Source organism: Pelophylax lessonae, assembly GCF_965119305.1.
Source record: "Pelophylax lessonae genome assembly, chromosome: 2".
Classification (NCBI taxonomy): Eukaryota; Metazoa; Chordata; class Amphibia; order Anura; family Ranidae; genus Pelophylax; species Pelophylax lessonae.
Genome location: NC_138769.1, coordinates 53,244,283 through 53,263,300, shown reverse-complemented (window position 1 = coordinate 53,263,300; position 19,018 = coordinate 53,244,283). Strand labels below are relative to the sequence as shown.

The window sequence follows — 19,018 nt, the reverse complement described above, 5'->3', positions numbered from 1 at the left end:
TTTTTTTTTTTTTTTTGATCATGCGCTATAAACAAAAAAAGCGTCAATTTTGCAAAAATAACAATATTTTTCACATTTTTTAATATGAAATTCCCCAAAAAAAATGTAAAAATCAAAATTTTTTTAACATTTTCAGCCAATTTGTTTTATGCTACATATGTTTGGTAAAAAAAATCGCAAAAAGCGTATTTTGATTGGTTTGCGCAAAAGTTATCGCGTTTACTAACAAAGGAAAAGATTTTTGTAATTCTAGTTTTTTTTTTTAACGCGTAATGGCGGTGATCTGCGATTTATTTATTTTTTTTTTTTGTGGTACTGCGACATTGCGGCGGACAGATCGGACCCTTGACTGACATTTTTGACACTTTTGGGGTTACCAGTGACATTACTGCAGTAATCAGTGCTATATATATGTACTGCTACTGTAAAATGACACTGGTAGTGAAGGGGTTAACTTTATTTGAGAGGGAGGGGCTGTGTGTGTCCCTAGGAGCGTGATTCTAACTGTGATTGGCTGTGGCTTGAGGTATAGGAACATTGATCAACGGTCCTACATAGTAGAACCGTATGATCACTGTTCCTACACAGGGGAGAATGACAGGCGGCTTGTTTACACTAGCCGCCTGCCTTCCTCCCGCTGTCACGGACGATCGTGAGTGAGCGGCGGAGATCGGGTCCACCGCTCACACGCGCGAAGGGGGGAGGGGGTGTGTCCGTGACCGCGCCTTCGGCGGCACGCGCTGGCTCCCCAGAGCCTCACAGGCTAGTGACGTACCGGTACCTCACTTTGCCTGTGAGGGGCTGACCGCCGCAGTATATGTACTTGCGGCGGTAGGCAAGTGGATAAAATGAATCTGTATTGCATTTTAAAACTAAATTTCAAGTAAATACACAGACAAAATACATTTATATGTTCTAGGGTAGGGTCAAAATGTGAACACATTTTTAAGAGTTTATCCAAGTTTTAGAAAATCCAGCTAAGAGTTTAAGATTTTGTATATGTGTTTTCTGGGAGTGACGGTAGCCTGTTATCACATTCCTCTGTTCTGTGCCATACTTCTGCATTGGTGAGACTGCAGTGGGTCCAGGTAGAGGGTAATGTTTAAAGTTTTTTTTGTCTGGGCAAAAAAAAAAAACCTTAATTTTATCTCTGCAATGCCTGCACATTTAATCCCCATGGTTTATTCCTATAAAAGGCCAGCAACTACAGAAAGGTACCCTTTGATCTGACCGAATTCCAGTGGTCTCCTAACTTTCTGTAGGAGCTCTGCTACTCCTGAAATCCCAAGCAGCATTCGCTCTGTCCTGCTCATGATTGCTGGACTACAGAACCCTTCCTTATTTATTCATCCTTCTAGCATAAGTGATGGGAGCTTAATGTGTAGTCTGAGGAGAACGTGGGCAGGCCTGATGATACTGCTTTTGCTCAAAATTGGTTTTGTTTCGACAAGTCGGGGTTCTTCTGAAGATGATACTGAATTGCAAAAGTCTTTGCTTATTTTAAATTAAAAATAACAAACGTATTATTCTTACCTGCTTTGTGCAGTTGGATTTGCACAGGGAAGCCCGGATCCTCCTCTTCTCGGGTCCCTCTTTGATTCTCCTGGCCCCTCCCTCCTGTTGAGTGCCCCCAGAGCAAACAGCTTGCTATAGGGGCACCTGAGCCGAGTCACAGCTCTGTGTGTTCATTCAGACACAGAGCTCCAGCCTGTCCCCTTTTCTATTGTCATTGGCTGGCTGACAGCAGCAAGAGCCAATGGCACCATGCTGCTGTCTCAGCCAATGAGGAGGAGAGTCCTGAACTGCCGAGATATTCCTGCAACATTGCTGAAGCTAGAGGGACCCTCAAGTAAGTAGTATTAGGGGGGCTGCTGCACACAGAAGGCTTTTTATCTTAATGCATAGAATGCACTTCTACCTTTACAACTCCTCTAAGGCCATCAGATGAAAGTCACTTTGGCAGTTAGCAGGTAGGAGGCTTTCCTGAGTCCGTTTTTAAATCCAAACATGTCATGCTTGGCAAGGTTATACAGTGCGTTGAAAAAGTATTCATACCCCTTGATATTTTCCACATTTTGTCATGTTACAACCAAAAATGTAAATGTGTTTTTTATTGGGATTTTTTGTGATCAACCAACACAACGTAGCACATAATTGTGAAGTGGAAGGAAAATGATAAATGGTTTTCAACATTTTTACAAATATGTGAAAAGTGTGGGGTACATTTGTATTCAGCCCCCCTAAGTCAATACTCTGTAGAACCGCCTTTTGCTGCAATTACAGCTGCAAGTCTTTTTGGGGATGTCTCTACCAGCTTTGCGTAGCTAAAGAGTGACGTTTTTGCTCATTCTTTAGTTCAAGCTCTGTCAGATTGGATGGAGACAGATTGCGTCTGTGAACAGCAATTTTCAAGTCTTGCCACAGATTCTCAATTGGATTTAGGTCTGGACTTTAGCTGGTCCATTCTAACACATGAATATGCTTTCATCTAAACCATGGGTGTCCAACCTTTTGGCTTCCCTAGGCCACATTGAGTGTAGAGAAATTTTCTCGGGCCGCATATAAAATATATACTATAGTTAAGGTATATAAGTAATAAAACGCTGCTGCGCCCTTCCCGCGCTCCCCCCCCCCCCAGCACTAATTTAACACAACTAGTGCATGATCCCCTCCAAGGCAGCCTCTGCCTACAGTTAGTTGGAAACCTCTGTGGCTGTGACTTGACTCGACTTCCTTCCTCCCCAGCAAAAAAAAAAATTGTCAGGGGGCAGTGGGCCGCATTGCCTGTGGTTCCGGGCCGCAGGTTGGACGTGCCTGATCTAAACCATTCCATTGTAGCTCTGGCTGTATGTTTAGGGTCGTTGTCCTGCTGAAAGGTGAACCTCCACCCCAGTCTCAGTTCTTGTGCAGACTCATACAGGTTCTCTTCCAAGATTGCCCTGTATTTGGTTCCATCCATCTTCCCATCAACTCTGACCAGCTTCCCTGTCCATACTGAAGAAAAGCATCCCCACAATATGATGCTGCCACCATGTTTCACAGTGGTGATGGTGTGTTCAGAATGATGTGTAGTGTTAGTTTTCCGCCACACATAGCGTTTTGCTTTTAGGCCAAAAAAGTTCAATTTTGGTCTCATCTGACCAGAGCACCTTCTTCCACGTTTACTGTGTCCCCCACATGGCTTCTCATAAACTGCAAACAGGACTTCATATAGCTTTCTTTCAACAATGGCTTTCTTCTTGACACTCTTCCATAAAGGCCAGATTTGTGGAACGCACGACTAATATTTGTCCTGTGGACAGATTCTCCCACCTGGGCTGTGGATCTCTGCAGATCCTCCAGAGTTACCATGGGCCTCTTGGCTGCTTCTCTGATGAATGCTTTCCTTTCCCAGCCTGTCAGTTTAGGTGGACGGCCATGTTTTGGTAGGTTTGCAGTTGTGCCATACTCTTTCCATTTTCGGATGATGAATTGAACAGTGAACTGTGAGATATTCCAAGCTTGGGATATTTTTGTATAACCCAACCCTGCTTTAAACTTCTCCACAACTTTATCCCTGACCTGTCTGGTGTGTTCCTTGGCCTTCATGATGCTGTTTGTTCACTAAGGTTCTCTAACAAACCTCCGAAGGCTTCACAGAACAGCTGTATTTATACTGAGATAAAATTACACACAGGTGGACTCTTATGTACTAATTAGGTGAGTTCTGAAGGCAATTGGTTGCACTAGATTTTAATTCGGAGTATCGGAGTAAAGGGGGCTGAGTACAAATGCACGCCACACTTTTCAGATATTTATTTGTAAAATATTTTGAAAACCATTTATTATTTTCCTTCCACTTCACAATTATGTGCCACTTTGTGTTGGTCTATCACATAAAATCTATGTCACCAGATAGATATGCCAACAATTAGGCCCAACATAAACCATAAAACCTTCTTCACTGCAATGTTGGTCGCTTTAACTAAGGAGATCTTTATTCTAAAGGACTTTTTACTAGGAGTAATAATCCATTGTAACCAATCAGAAACCATCTTGTAATGCTTTTATTTTAGATTTAAATTCTGATTGGCTTCTAGGATTTACCTGTGCGCAAGTTTGTAACAGACGGTTACTTACTTTAAAACGAAGCCCTCCATCGGCGGGCTGACACCGCTGACAGAGCTTCCATCTTGAGCCGGTCTTCCTTCTGTGTTCACTGGCTCTGGTCCTTTGAATGGATGAGCCGTGATGACATAATTTCCGCACATGTGAGTGTGGGTCACTGTTTACAGCGCACAACTCTGAAGGAACGGCACCGGAGAGCGTGCGTCGCTGAAATCACCGGCAGCTTCACAAGTAATTATCTTGTAAACTGTTTGTTTAGGAGAGATTTATAGTACCTACAGGTAGACCCTTTATTTTAGGCTCACCTGTAGGTAAAACATAAACAAAAGGCATTTACTGCCACTTTAAGCTTTGGTTTTGGAAATAAAACCTTTTCCTAAAACTGTTGTGAATGTTATGATGGAAAGATTAATGGGAAAATATAATGCATTTCAGTAGTCATTTAGTTTCTTTTAGGTATAACTACCCTTTTCTTTGCTACAAAACCTCCTAGCTGCCCCAACCCCCCTTACTAGCCCACCTAATATATTTTAATGTAGGACCCCAACCCTATTGTAATGCATACTCCCCTTTCTGCGACACCTCCTGCTGTTTACATTCTCCTTCCAGAAGTTATCTCAGGAGTCACAGCTCGTCTTTAAGGCAGCAGGTTGAATGTAAAAACTGCCCCTGATTTCCCCCATCCACACACTTGATGTAGATGAGGGATCCTCCTTGCTGAGCTATTGTATTCTGACAGTGGGGAGACTTGCCTACCCTCTCTCAAATTTCACTGATCAGTGTTGCAGGCTATAGCCTGCAGTGCTGTTCGAGTGTGCAAAATCCGACAGGGAGGTTGTACAACCTCCCTGCCCATACACGGATTGTTTGTCTGGTCCCTGCTGAACCAGCTGAATTTTGATCTATGTATGGCCGGCCTAACTCCCCAATATAGACCTAAATGGGGGCAAAACTCCTATACCAGGGACATCAGGTGTATACCTGTATGTCTCCATTTATCCATTCTTGTCTTGTGGAAGTAAAAGGAAGTGAGAGGATATGTTTCTAATGTGAGGGATATCCCCTCCTAGATGGTTTCCACTCGAAGCTGTGTCCCCATTGGTAGGTTTCCCCTTTATTCTTGTTCTGGTGGCAACTCCAAATTTTGGGTTTACCCTCATTTTCATTCCCTGTGACAATGGTGGTGATCGGGATACTTAGAAATGGTGGATCTCCCTACGGGGACACAGGCACAACTAATAAAGACAGGAGTTTTAACCCTACGCCACTCGATCTAAAATAAAAAGGTTTTGGCTTCAGTTGTATATTTAGCCTAGTACTAAAGCTTGTTTTATGAAAAAAAAAAATTTTTTTTTTTTTTTAGGCCAGTTTACCATAGGACAATATTTGTTCAATTCAAGTAATTTGTAGAAAGTGAAACACTTAAAGTAAGAGCCGGTACACCCTGAGGCGACACGACTTCGGGGGGGGCGACCTGTGAAGTCGCGTAAACCGCTGTGCACCGCGACTTCGGCGCGACTTGCAGGGACTTCACATAATGGAAGTCTATGCAAGTCGCTCCGATGTCTCCCCAAAGTAGTACAGGACCCTTTTTCTAAGTCTGAGCGACTTGTGTTGCTCCTATTAGAACGGGTCCTGTACTACTCAATGGACCGCGACCGACCGCGACTTGTCAAGCTGACAAGTCGCCTGACAAGTCGCGGCAGTGTGAATGGGCTCTAATTGTAAAGTCTAGTTTTTAAAAAAACAAACCAGCATGTAATATCTCCTCTGTACAGATGGTTTTGCACAGAGCAGCCTGGATCCTTCTCTTGGGTCCCTCATTGCTGCTCCTGGCCACTCCCTCCTATCGAGTGCCCGGCGCCCAAGCCGAAGTGCAGCTCCATGTGTCCATTCAGACACGGAGCTGCCGTTTGGCCCCGCCCCCTCTCTCTCCTGATTGGCTAACTGACTTTGACAGCTGCGGGAACTGATGGCGCCGCAGCTGTATCTTAGCCAATTAGAAGAGAGAGTCCCGGACGGCCAAGGGACTCGTGGCCATCGCTGAACAGAGATGGGGCTTGGGTAAGTATTAGGGGGTGCTGGGGAGGCTGCTGCACACAGAAGGCTTTTTATCCTAATGCTTAGAATGCATTAAGATAAAAAATAACTTCTTGCCTTTACAAGTCTTTAAAGCGGAGTTCCAGTTGTTTTTAGGTTTATTAAAAGTCAGCAGCTACAAAAAGTGTAAAACACACACTCACCTGTCCCACTGCCTTGCTCTACTCTCTCGCCTCTCCCCAGCACCAGCATCACAAGATAGGGCACCTGGGGGTGACCACTTGCGGCTTCATAGCCAAGAGCGCAAGTCGTGCTGCGCTTGCTTCATGGCCGGGCAATCTTCTGGGACCTTTGACATGTCCCAGAAGAATGCAGGGAGGGAGGGGGAGAGGAGAACTCCTGCCTGAGCTGCCTAGGCGGCCTAAAAGGAAGTTGGAGCGGGCACCTGTCAAAACTAGGTACCTGCTCCCCCCCCCAAAAAAAAAATAAAAAATTATATGTGGCATGTAAGGAAGTGCTTAAAGCGAAAGTTCTACTTTTGGGTGGAGCTCCGCTTTAAAATGTGCTGTTTACAAGTACAGCCTCCAGGTTGCTTTTCACTGCTTCCCTGAATCTTCATTCGCGAAGTGCGAATTATAATTTTATGCAAAACTCCCTGATGCCCTTCCTTGGGACATTTCCCATGATGCCAGGTGCCACCATGCATGCACGCCCTGTCCAGTCTGCTCCGGCTGCTTGTGCATATGGTGGCTTGTAGTCCCTGTGTTCCTGGAACATTTATAAATGGGGGTGGCTTCATAGGAACTTGCAAGGGAACGAAGCTACCCAATAAGAGGAAACCTTGTACAGCGATCTTTGGAGCTGCTCAATAAAGAAGAAAGGAAAGCTTTTAAAGAAGAAGCAGTAGACAAGGAGTACCATGTCAGCTGCTATAATTAATAAAAATGTAGGGTTTAATAAGGCTTTAATGCTGTGTCACTGTTGGATGGAGAGCTGTGGCTGTGTGCATTTTGAAGTGTTACATCTCTTATATAGGTCATTTATTGGAGTGAGAGAAGTGATGATTCATAGACTATTCATCAGCCAAATGCAGTCATTCTCCTCTGCACCAGCCAATCTGTGGGACTCTTCGTTTTTTTCCTTCCACCTGCTGTGTGTGTTTGAAGATCTGTTTTTAGATATATCCATTGGCTTCAGAATTCATTACAACAAGCTTGTGTATATAACGCTGCACCATAGGATTTATATGAATGTATAGATCTAGCGCTAGCGCATTTAAGAAAAAAAGACTCTCCAACATCTACACTAACCAAGTTGCGTATTTTCAACTGTGCCTAAACTTAATAGGGTGCCGCCATTACTGACCTCCTCCTGAATATTCTTGATGCCTGGCTGTTTTGCTAAGGCCCCCTCCATCCCAAACTTTTTCCTCAGTGATGTATACATGGCAGAGGATAGACATGATAGCGGTCAGCTAAAATTTCAATGTATACATGCCGGAGGATAGGCATGATAGCGGGCAGCTAAAATTTCAATGTATACATGCCGGAGGATAGGCATGATAGCGGGCAGCTAAAATTTCAATGTATACATGCCGGAGGATAGGCATGATAGCGGGGCAGCTAAAATTTCAGACTTCAGCAGAAGGCAACTTCTGTTTCGCTCAGGAAAGGGGATTTATATCTTCTCACATGTATTGCCTAAATATCTTATTGCCTCCAGCCTAAAGCTGAAGTAAACCAACACAACAAAAAAATAAATTTTGAGCCCCCCAGGGGCTGTTTGTCACAATGTGATGGTATGCACAGCATATTCGTACAGAACTGAAGGTTTTTCTTTGCCAGCAATCCACTCAAGTTCTGCAATGTCAGTGCAACTTGTTCATGTCAACTCTTCCAGCTTTTCGGAGTCTTCAGCCTTATGATTGATCCAGTTGGGTTGACGTAACTCCCATGTATGTGCGTGGGAATTAAAGCGGAACTACACTGCACCTGAGCACCATGAACCAAAAACGCTATTTAATTCAATTTTATTATTCAAAGCAAACTCCCCCCATTCATCCATGTCTACATGATTTTTTTTTTTTTAAGGAATCCCTTTGAAAAACGCCTCCTAGCATTTATGGCTGTGGCCATATTGAGTAAGAGCAGATGAATTATGTATCATTTACTCCTGGACTCCATCTGCCTCTAACTCAGGCATGCAGGCCAGGACAGCGTGGTTAGGAGGGGAACCCCCCCCCCCCCCCAGGAGACTTCTTGGATAAATGGCATTAATTGCCTAGGCAGGAAACCAGGAAGTAACAGTAGAAATGTAAAAAAAAAAAAAAGTTTAAAACAAGTATGATATTCTTTCCTATATATTTACTAATGGTAGCAGCATAAGGGTTAAAAATAATTAATGTTGCTAGAGAGTGTGAAGTTCCAATTTAAAGTAATTGTACAGTATCTTTATTTTAACCACTTTACCACCGGAGGATTTTGCTGTCTTACGTCCAGGCCACTTTTTGTGATTCTGCACTGTGCGACTTTAACTGACAATTGCGCGGTCATGCAACGCTGTACCCAAATGAAATTTACGTCATTTTTTCCCCCACAAACAGAGCTTTCTTTTGGTGGTATTTGATCACCTGTGCGATTTTTACTTTTTGCGCTATAAACAAAAAAATAGCGACAATTTTGAAAAAATAACTATTTTTCTAATTTTTTCATATGAAATTGCCCCCCAAAAAAATGTAAAAATCAAAATTTTTTATCATTTTAGGCCAATTTGTTTTCTGCTACATATTCTTGGTAAAAAAAATCGCAATAAGCGTATTTTGATTGGTTTGCGCAAAAGTTATTGCGTTTACTTAGGGAAAGATTTCTGTCGTTTTTGGTGTTTTTTTTTTTTAACGAGTAATGGCGGCGATCTGCGATTTTTTTTTTTTTTTTTTTTTTTTTGCGGGACTGCGACATTGCGGTGGACAGATTGGACCCTTGACTGACATTTTTGACACTTTTGGGGTTACCAGTGACATTACTACAGTAATCAGTGCTATAAATATGCACTGTTACTGTAAAAATGACACTGGCAGGGAAGGGGTTAATTTTATTGGAGAGGGAGGGGTTAATGTATGCCTGGTGCTTACTGACGTGTGTGGGGGGAGGTGACTGAGTGACACAGGGACAGATCGCAGGTTCAGCTATGCTGAACCCTGCAATCTGACCCTGCCTGTCACTTAGATCCGCCCGCCATGTTTACACAAGCGGGCGATCTCCACACTCGATTCCCTGACGATCGGGGAAGAGCGGCGGTGATCACCGCCGCTCCTCCCCTGGCCCGACTCCCGATGTGACTGAATACAGCGGGAGCGAGCCTCCGGTGGCGTGCGTTCGGCCCCGAGAAGGGGGGGTGTCTGTCGACGTAGGTCTATGTTGTCAGACCTACAAGAGCCACTTTGCCGCAGTAGAGCTCTAGTGAGCAGCGGTAATGTGGTTAAATAACAAACTTGATATACTTACCTGTTGTTTGCAATGGTTTTGTACAGAGCAGCCCTGATCACCTCTTCTGTAGTCAGCTGCCGACTCTTCTGGCTTCTCCTGCCTTGGAGTAACCCCCTTAGCAAGCTGTCTATTGGGGAGGTACTCAGGCGGGCTCAATCCTGAGCCACACTGTTCATCTATTGACACACACAGTGCAGCTCTGCCCTGCCCTCCACTCCCTTGTCACTGGATTTGATTAACAGCAGCAGAAGCCAATGGAGTCCAGTGAGGAGGGGGAGAGAGAGCTGCAGCAACGCTACTCTTGGGCACAGTGCTGGACTAAAATCGGGCTCAGGGAAGTATTTAGGGGGCAGCTGCAACTGAAAGCTGTTTTTTTATTTTTTCTTACCCTAATGCAGATAATGCTTTAAGGTAAAAAACAGAGAAATATGGCGTTGTAGAATGCCATCTCATTGCACCTACTGAGATCGGAACCTTAATTAATACATTTTCTATGTGCATTGCCCACCTCGCCAAAAAGGGAGAAGCTCAAATATGTCTTGGTGAGCACTATGACCCCCTAAGGAAAGTGTTTGGGTAGGAGTAAGCACTTGAAGGGGGTTATATTTCTTTAAGCCAATTTAGTACAGTGACTAAATCTTCAGCATTGTGGTACTGCATTAATGCTCGGAGTTTGTAAGTTCTCTTTTGTTTGAACAGGCTTACTTTGGATGCTCTTCCTATACGCCATACAACTGTAATAATGGCTCAATTGCCTTTCACCCAAGTGAGCCTTCCATTGTGTCTGACTGGGACTGTGGTAGGAATATTAATGTGCAAGGTCTTCTGAGGCAAAGATTTGAATGCTTATAGATACTCCTGCTGAAAAATATGTAGGTGCTATATAAATGAGTAACATAAATGATTCATTACATGGAAAAACTTTTTTCCCAGCACAAATACAACAAGGTTAGGTTGTAAATATTGATCACCAGCCAGATGGAAACACAGTGTTCCCTAGATAAATAGGGAAACCTAGTTTACCATTCAGAATATTTTACTCCTTTACAAATGATGCCTTGCATTACAAACTATTATTATATTGCACCTATATGAGCTTTGGTCGACATCCATTCTAAAACGTATAAAATACAATATGACGTTTCTTCCATTTGCATATATAACGACCTCCATTTATTTGGAGTGTCTGAATTTGTGTCCATTCAGCCGCTAAAGCATTTGTGAGGTCAGGTACTAAGGGATGAGAAGAGCTGCCTTGTAATCTGTGTTTTATCTCAAAGGTGTTTGGTAGGGTCATTGTTAGGGCTTTGTGCAGGCTATTTGAGTTTCTCAAGACCTAACTCCTCAAGCCATGGAGCTGGCCTTGTGCAGAGGAGCACAGTTATGCTTGAACAGAAAAGTGCCTTAACCAGTGCTAGTGACCACAAGGTTGGAAGAGGTAAAGGCAACAGAAAGGTAAAGGCCACAGAAAGCCTACAGTGGATGGTTATGGGATAGGTCTTCCTGGGCCAACTGTGGGATAGGTCTTCCTGGGCCAACTGTGGGATAGGTCTTCCTGGGCCAACTGTGGGATAGGTCTTCCTGGGCCAACTGTGGGATAGGTCTTCCTGGGCCAACTGTGGGATAGGTCTTCCTGGGCCAACTGTGGGATAGGTCTTCCTGGGCCAACTATGGGATAGGGCGTCCTGGGCCAACTATGGGATAGGGCGTCCTGGGACAACTATGGGATAGGGCGCCCTGGGCCAACTATGGGATAGGGCGTCCTGGGCCAACTAAGGAACCTGGGTATAGACTCGGCCCTTTAAACTGGTTTTATTGATTGACTTTATAAACCAAAATCTGATGGGCTGCTATGGGATACTGTACTAGGGTAAAGGCAACAGAAAGGTAAAGGCCACAGAAAGCCTACAGTGGATGGTTATGGGATAGGTCTTCCTGGGCCAACTGTGGGATAGGTCTTCCTGGGCCAACTGTGGGATAGGTCTTCCTGGGCCAACTGTGGGATAGGTCTTCCTGGGCCAACTGTGGGATAGGGCGTCCTGGGCCAACTATGGGATAGGGCGTCCTGGGCCAACTATGGGATAGGGCGTCCTGGGACAACTATGGGATAGGGCGTCCTGGGACAACTATGGGATAGGGCGTCCTGGGACAACTATGGGATAGGGCGTCCTGGGCCAACTAAGGAACCTGGGTATAGACTCGGCCCTTTAAACTGGTTTTATTGATTGACTTTATAAACCAAAATCTGATGGTCTGCTATGGGATACTGTACTTTCTATATGTGTAACTGTACTTTTGTATTGGTTTGTTAAATAAGCCTGTTAATTTTCTTATGTGTAGGTACTGTAACAGATGAACTGTAAGTCTCTAGATCAGGGTTTTTCAACCTTTTTACCTTTTCGAGGAACCCTAGATTCTCAAGGAATGCCTGAAACAATGTTCACATCTACATCTCACTGAACGTTGGTATGATCAGTGATCTTTTGAGGGCACAGCAGGGCATATTGCATGAGGGTAGGCGAGCACATTTTGGGGCACAGCAGGGCATAATACTGTACATGGGGGTAGGAGAGCACAATATGGGGCACAGCAGGGCATATTACGGTGCACACAACATGGTGCATCGTGGGGCACACAGTAGGGAACATTGTGTGGCACACAGGGTACATCACATGGCACACAGCAGAACACAGGGCACATTACGGGGCACACCACTTGGCACAGGGCACACAGCAGAGTGCATCTTGGGGCATACAGTAGGGCACATCACGGGGCACACAGCCGGACATGGTGCACACAGCAGAACACAGGGCAAACAGCAGGGTATTGCTGTACCGTTTCCTTTCTCATTATAGCTGCTTCCCTATCTACTCTGCATATGACCTCTCAAGGTGTACTGCTCCCTTCCAAACCCTCCTCTCATTTGTCCCAGGTGATGTCACATACAAGCACCTAGGGGTGGATGGGAGGGAAGGAGGGGCTGGCGGGGAGCAGCGGTAGTTCTCATTACAGCCGCTTCCCTTGCTTCTCTGCATGTGTTGTCTGAGCAGGGACCTGGTCTATCGGTCAGCTGCCTGTGACCTTGCAGGTGGAATCGGGGTGGAACCCCTGGGGGACTTCCCGTTGAACCCTTGTGGTTCTACAGAACCTCGATTTGAGAAAACCTGCTCCTAGATGTTTATAAGCTGAATGTTGTATTGTGGAATAATTCATTCTTAAACATGCAATTCTGACCTCTAGTTGCTTTTACTGCCAAAGGCCTCTTGCACACAGTACTGATGTTTGAGAATCGGCATTTCTGGCATTTTGTTTTGCCTTATTTATGCATGCATTTTCTCATATATGTGCATTTGCACGTACAATGCATTCATCTGCAAAATTCAAATGGGCGTATTTGCATGTACCAGTGCAAAATACTAACCAGGAACGCAGATTTTTTTATCCTATTTTTTTGTTTATGTGCCTCTGTGTACATTGTAAACAATTGGCTGCATTTTAGATCGGTAAAAAATTCTGTTTAAGCTGCAGTGTGCAAGAGGCCTAACAAAATTCATGCTCCAAAGAATCAGATCCCAACAAACATTCTAAAGTTGGGTTTCACTCAGTCAGTTTCTCATGGCTTAGAAACACTTTGTGTGTTTACATTAGAGATCTGGCAGGCTTCCAATGGCACTTTTCCACTGCAAGTACCGGCTCGGCTCCACTTGGCCCTGCTTGGCCCAATTTGGTTTTCCAATGCATGGTACCGCATGGTACGGTGTTGGAACAGTTCTGTATGGTTTGGTGCGGTTTGCTTTTCCACTAAAGTAGTAATAAAGTTAGTGGGTGGGATAACAATGATTCTCTGACCAATCAGTGGCTAGTAGTGACAAACAGTCAAGGCTGCATGCAAAGGATTGTGGGATATGGTACCGGTACGGCCCTCTTGGAACCACAACTGAGGTGGTACTGTTTAAGCGAGCCGTACCGTTCGGTTCCATGTAGTGGAAAAGCGCCGCCGTGCCGTACCGGACCGAAACGTTCCTACACCGTACCATGCAGTGGAAAAGCACAAATGCGAGCCGAACCGTTCGGTTCCATGCAGTGGAAAAGCACCACAAGATTCTGGTGCAATCAAAAGTAATAGAATTAGAAGCAAACCTTTAAGTGCATCTGTTGTAAGCTTCCATGGCCCAATCACATCATCTATATTTGATACATGTACTATTTTTGGTAGTTCAAACCGGTTCTGTCAGCAAATGCTTTGGGGGTGTATCTCACCAACACACGTCCTGTACACTGCAGTAACATGCGCGTCATCACAAATGTGTGAAGAGGCCCTGAAGATGAATTTCTCCACAATGCTGACCAGCTACACATGTGAATGATAGGGTTTTGTAAGGGCTCGCTCTGAATATGTAAATAATTTTGTTTGTATAGTGTGGTCACAAGTTTACATTAGTGTCTTAGTAAGTGGTAGTAAACCGTCGGCGACCTCTTTTTTTTTTTTTTTATAAACTTGCAAGGCATACTAGCACATCATGAAACTTCCTTAGAATCTTCCCTTAGAACTAAGCCCTCCATGGGCGTGCTGACAGGGCTTTCGTTTTCACACGGTTTTCCTTTCCGGGTTCGCGGACTCTGGCTGTGTGCGTGCCTGGAGCTGCGATTGACGTCCCTCTCACGCGGGAGCGGCCGTTTACGGCACAAGCCTCTGAGGGAATGGCCCAGGTGGGCATTCCTTCAGAGTACATGCATTGGTGACGTCACCAGCTGCATGTACAGTAAATATCTCCTAAACGGTGCATGCTTATTATAGGCTTACCTATAGGTAAAAGTCATGCATGGGAGTTTACATGGATTCATTTAACTGTATCCTACATGAGAGCCAAGAGGACAGTCTGAGCCGTTGGGCAGCTTATGTAGCTCTGTGAACTGTATGATTCAAGTAAATTGAAATTGACAAAGCAAAATGATTTGTATGTTTATCAAGTTCATGGAGAGTACATTGTATTGTTTGGCATCCATAAACGCACGCAAATATAATGTCACCGTAGGTAAAGAGATCAAACTTCAAGGAAGTTTATTTGTAAATAATTGTATTCTTCATTGTGTGATACAGTATTTCCTAAATACTTTGTTCCTTTTTTACAGTGTTTCGGTTTGCTGCTGGACTCTCCCCTCCATTCGCAGGATATGAGACTTGAAAGAAGACGATGCATACAGGTACATGCACTTTTTAGAGCTAGCTGCACATTAATGAATGAACCTGGTGTTTTAAATGCTGGATTCAATTTCCAGTTGTGCTTTGCTCAAGCTAAACCTTGTGGGGTTTGGATCTTTTGGAAACAAACATTCAGACCCTCAAGCAATTCACCAAACTTGCAAATGTAGTTACCCAACATGTATGCCATTACATGTCAGGTAAGCTGTATCATGATGTGCCTTGTTGTTTTCTGTTTGTCTCTGTTTTTACCAGCCCAGATAAATAAAAAGCCAACAAACGTTTTACAACCAGTTGAATCCTTTTTTTCTCTTTCGTTCATTGATGGACACAGCTCTTCATCTTCACGAGGGGCAAGGTGCGTCCAATTCTGGACCTCAACGCGCTGAACTGCTTTGTGCGGGTACAGAAGTTTCAAATGTAGTCCATTCGCGCAGTGGTAGCATCCCTACATCAGGGGGATTTTCTCGCATCCATCGACATCAAGGACGCTTACCTTCACATCCCCATTTGTACTGCCCATCAGCGCATCCTCCGTTTTGCCATGGGGGGAGCAATATCATTTTGTGGCGGTACACTTTGGTCTCGCTTCTGCTTCTCGGGTCTTCACAAAAGTGTTGGTCCCGGTTCTAGCATTACTGTGTCAGCGGGGATCGCGATACTGGGGTACCTGGACGATCTGCTTTTGCGAGCAGAGTCTTTGACTGCCCTGTTGGCCAACTTGGAGATCACTCTGCAAATGCTGAGGGAGTTTGGTTCCGTTTGCACAGTTCCACTCGAGATCTCTACAAAAGGAGATTTTGGTGAAGTGGAACAAGGATCCTCAGTCTCTGGAAAATCTGATTACAGTATGTTGAGCCGGAGAACAAGGGGGTCCCTGGTTTGGTGGCTTCTTTCTCTGGCACCTCTTCAGAGAAAATCCTTTCTCCCCCTGTACTGGACGGTGGTCACCACAGATGCCAGCCTGTCTGGGTAGGGAGGCGTCCACTGAAAAGATTTTCTCAGGGATTCTAGACACTGGGAAGTGTCCAGACTTGCCGATCAATGGACTGGAGCTCCGAGCGATCAGACTGTCTGGGTCATTAGACGGATCGTCTTCAGGGGTGTCTGGTGCGAGTTCAATCAGACAATGCCACAGCTGTGGCCTATGTCATTTACCAAGGGGGCACAAGAAGTGTCCTGGAAGTAGCCAACATTTTAAGGTGGGCAGAAGGCTTCATTCCGGCCATCTCTGCTGTACACATCCGGGGGTGGGAAATTGCCAGGCGGAATGTCTCAGTCGACAGGCGTTGGACCAGGGGGAATGGTCCCTTCATCCAGAGGTTTTCATCAGTTGTGCCTCCGGTGGGGTACTCTTGAGGTAGGCCTGTTGGCTTCTTGTGTCAACAGGAAGGTGCAGAGGTTTGTGGCATGGTCTCGGGACCCTCTGGCAGATGCCACAGACGCGCTGGTGGCCCCGTGGAGTCAGTATTGTCTGATTTACACCTTTCCCCCTCTCGAACTTCTGCCAAGACTTCTGCACATAATCGAGGCAGAAGAGATTCCGGTCATCTTAGTGGTTCCAGAATGGCCTCTTCGGTCTTGGTATGCTGATCTGGTACGGCTGGTTGTCGATGTTCCTTGGCAGCTTTCTCTCAGGGAAGATCTGCTGTCCCAAAGGCCATTCTTCCATCCTGCTTTACAGTCGCTGGCTTTAACGGCTTGGCTGTTGAAAGCCAGGTGCTGAAGAACAGAGGGTTGTCTGACTCGTGATTCCTACACTGTTAAAAGCTAGAAAATCTACCTCTAGGAAGATCTACCATCGTACTTGGAAGTCATATATTGCGTGGTGTGAGTCTCTTGGGGTTCATCCTCACTCCTCTTTTCAGTGGTTCGGATCTTGACCTTCCTCCAACGGGGGGGGGTTTGAGCAGGGCCTGGCCTTGAGTACTATCAGGGGCCTGGTCTCGGCCTTGGCGGTCTTCTTTCAATGACCATCGGCCACACTTTCCTTGTTGCATACTTTTATCCAGGGAGTTCCACACTTGACTCCTCTGGTGCAGTCTCCATTGGTGGTTCACAAAGATAAGTTGGTTCTTCTCCCCTGTCAGTCGTTCCTTCCTTCCAAAGGTTGTATCTGATTTTCATTTGAATGAAGACATTGTGTTGCCTTCCCTGTGTCCCAGGCCAAAACATCCGAAGGAAATTACCTTGCCTTCCTTGTATGTGGTTCGGGCAATTAGGGAGTATCTGGCAGCTACGGAGTCTTTTAGTAAGTCAGACTCCCTATTGGTGCTCACGGGCGAACCTTGGAAGGGGTTGTCTGCTTCTGCTGTGACCGTTTCCAGATGGCTCAGACAGACGGGGTTTTATGCCTATTCAATTAAGGGTCCGGTTCCTCCTTTTCTTGTTACGGCGTACTCTACTAGGGCGCTTAGTGCCTCCTGGGCCTTCTGTCATCAGGCGTCAGTGATGCAGGTTTGTAAGGCGGCTACCTGGTCGTCTGTGCACACCTTTACAAATTTTTAAAAACTGGATGTGTTGGTATCTGCGAATGCTTCCTTTTGGCCGCAAGGTTTTGCAGGCTGCCATTTAGAGGACTTGGTCCTCTTTGAAGGGTGTATTGTTTTTTTTTCAGGTGAGCTCCAGTTGTTCTTGGTTGAGCTCCGTGTTGCCTGGTTGGCTAATGTTGTTTTTAGCCTTGGGAATTTTTTTGTTGTTCCCACCCTTCATGTTTAACACTGCTTTGGGACGTCCCAATGGTTATGAATATCAGGAGCTGTGTCCGTCAATGAACGAAAGAAAAAATGGGATTTTTGACTTACCGAAAAATCAATTTCTCTGATGTTCATTGATGGACACAGCACCCACCCCTCTGGAGTTATTCTCCTGACGCTGCTTGTAACAAAACTGAGGGACTATAGCGGAGACACCGAGTATACCCCCTGGGACTGCCCATGGGTGTAGCCCGAATTATTTTTTGCCTAGTGTCCTATTCCTGTAGGTAGCAGTTTAACCTAATGGTTAGGAATACCAGGAGCTGTGTCCATCAATGAGCATAAGAGAAATTGTTTTTACAGTAAGTCAAAAATCCCCATTTTTTTTTTAACTAGCTGTTGACAGCTGTGTGCCATGTATGACTAAAAAACTTTATTAGGCATCATCCACATGGTCGTAAAAATTTTACTGATGTTATTACATGGTTTTTATTATTGGAGAAAAGTTCCATCGTAATAAGAAAAAATCTTGCGTATCGATGCGTTTTTAAATGGATAAAGATGTGTATGCAAACATGATGATTTATTTTCTCCTTTGTTTATACTTAATTTATGTGCTTACAAATGCACATACATGCGTTAATACGCATAAGGGCGTAAAGCGCATGTTCTTAGAGTTTTTTTATACTGTGTTACGGATCTAAATGCAGTGCATGTTTACGCACCTGTGTGAATGGCTGCATGGAAAACTAGGCAGCTGTTTTCATATCCATAATTAAAAAGCTCTTGTATATGCGTTTTTTTTTAACGTGATGTGAATAAAGCCTTGTGTATGTCCTCCTTCCCTGCTGCCACATACGGCTGTCATTTTGATAACAGGGAATTAGACTCGGTCCACACTAGCGCGACTTGTTAGGCGACTTGTCAGCCTGACAAGTCGCGCTCCCTCGCAGTCCATTGACTGCTACAGGACCCGTTCTAATAGGAGCGACACAAGTCGTTCGGACTTAGAAAAAGGGTCCTGTACTACTTTGGGGCGACCTCGGAGCGACTTGCATTGACTTCCATTATGTGAACTCCATGCAAGTCGCTCCGAAGTCGTGGTGCATGGGAATGCACAAGTCGCCCCCGAAGTAGTAAGGAGTCGTGCCGCCCCAGTGTGAACCGAGCCTAATTCTGACCTCTGACAAATTTATTTATAAACCCTGTTCAGACTGGAGCTGGAAAAATACAAAGTAACATTGTTACTTTTGTATTTACTTTTGTCTCATTTATCTGCAGATCAAAAACATTTAGGACTTGATGTGTATCTCTCCTCATTGGACAGATTAATAGCAGCGGGAGCCATTGGTCAATCAAATCTTGTGACACGGGATCGAGGGGTGGGGCCAAATGCTGCTGTCTATGGGAATGGACGCAGCAGCAGGGCTTTGGGAACGAGCATGCACGGGTGCCCCAATGGAAAGCAGCTTTCAGTGGGGGCAACC

The 19,018-nt window shown here is 45.0% G+C and overlaps 1 protein-coding gene across 1 annotated transcript in view; it reads left to right on the top strand.

Moving 5' to 3' along the window:
• Positions 1–19,018, top strand: part of DYRK1A (dual specificity tyrosine phosphorylation regulated kinase 1A) — a 169,735-nt gene that overhangs the window by 50,644 nt on the left and 100,073 nt on the right. The window contains exon 2 of the mRNA XM_082245197.1: positions 14,766–14,837. Within this exon, the coding sequence (XP_082101323.1) occupies positions 14,828–14,837 (10 nt within the window). The 5' untranslated portion in view covers positions 14,766–14,827. The remainder of the gene's footprint in view (positions 1–14,765; positions 14,838–19,018) is intronic.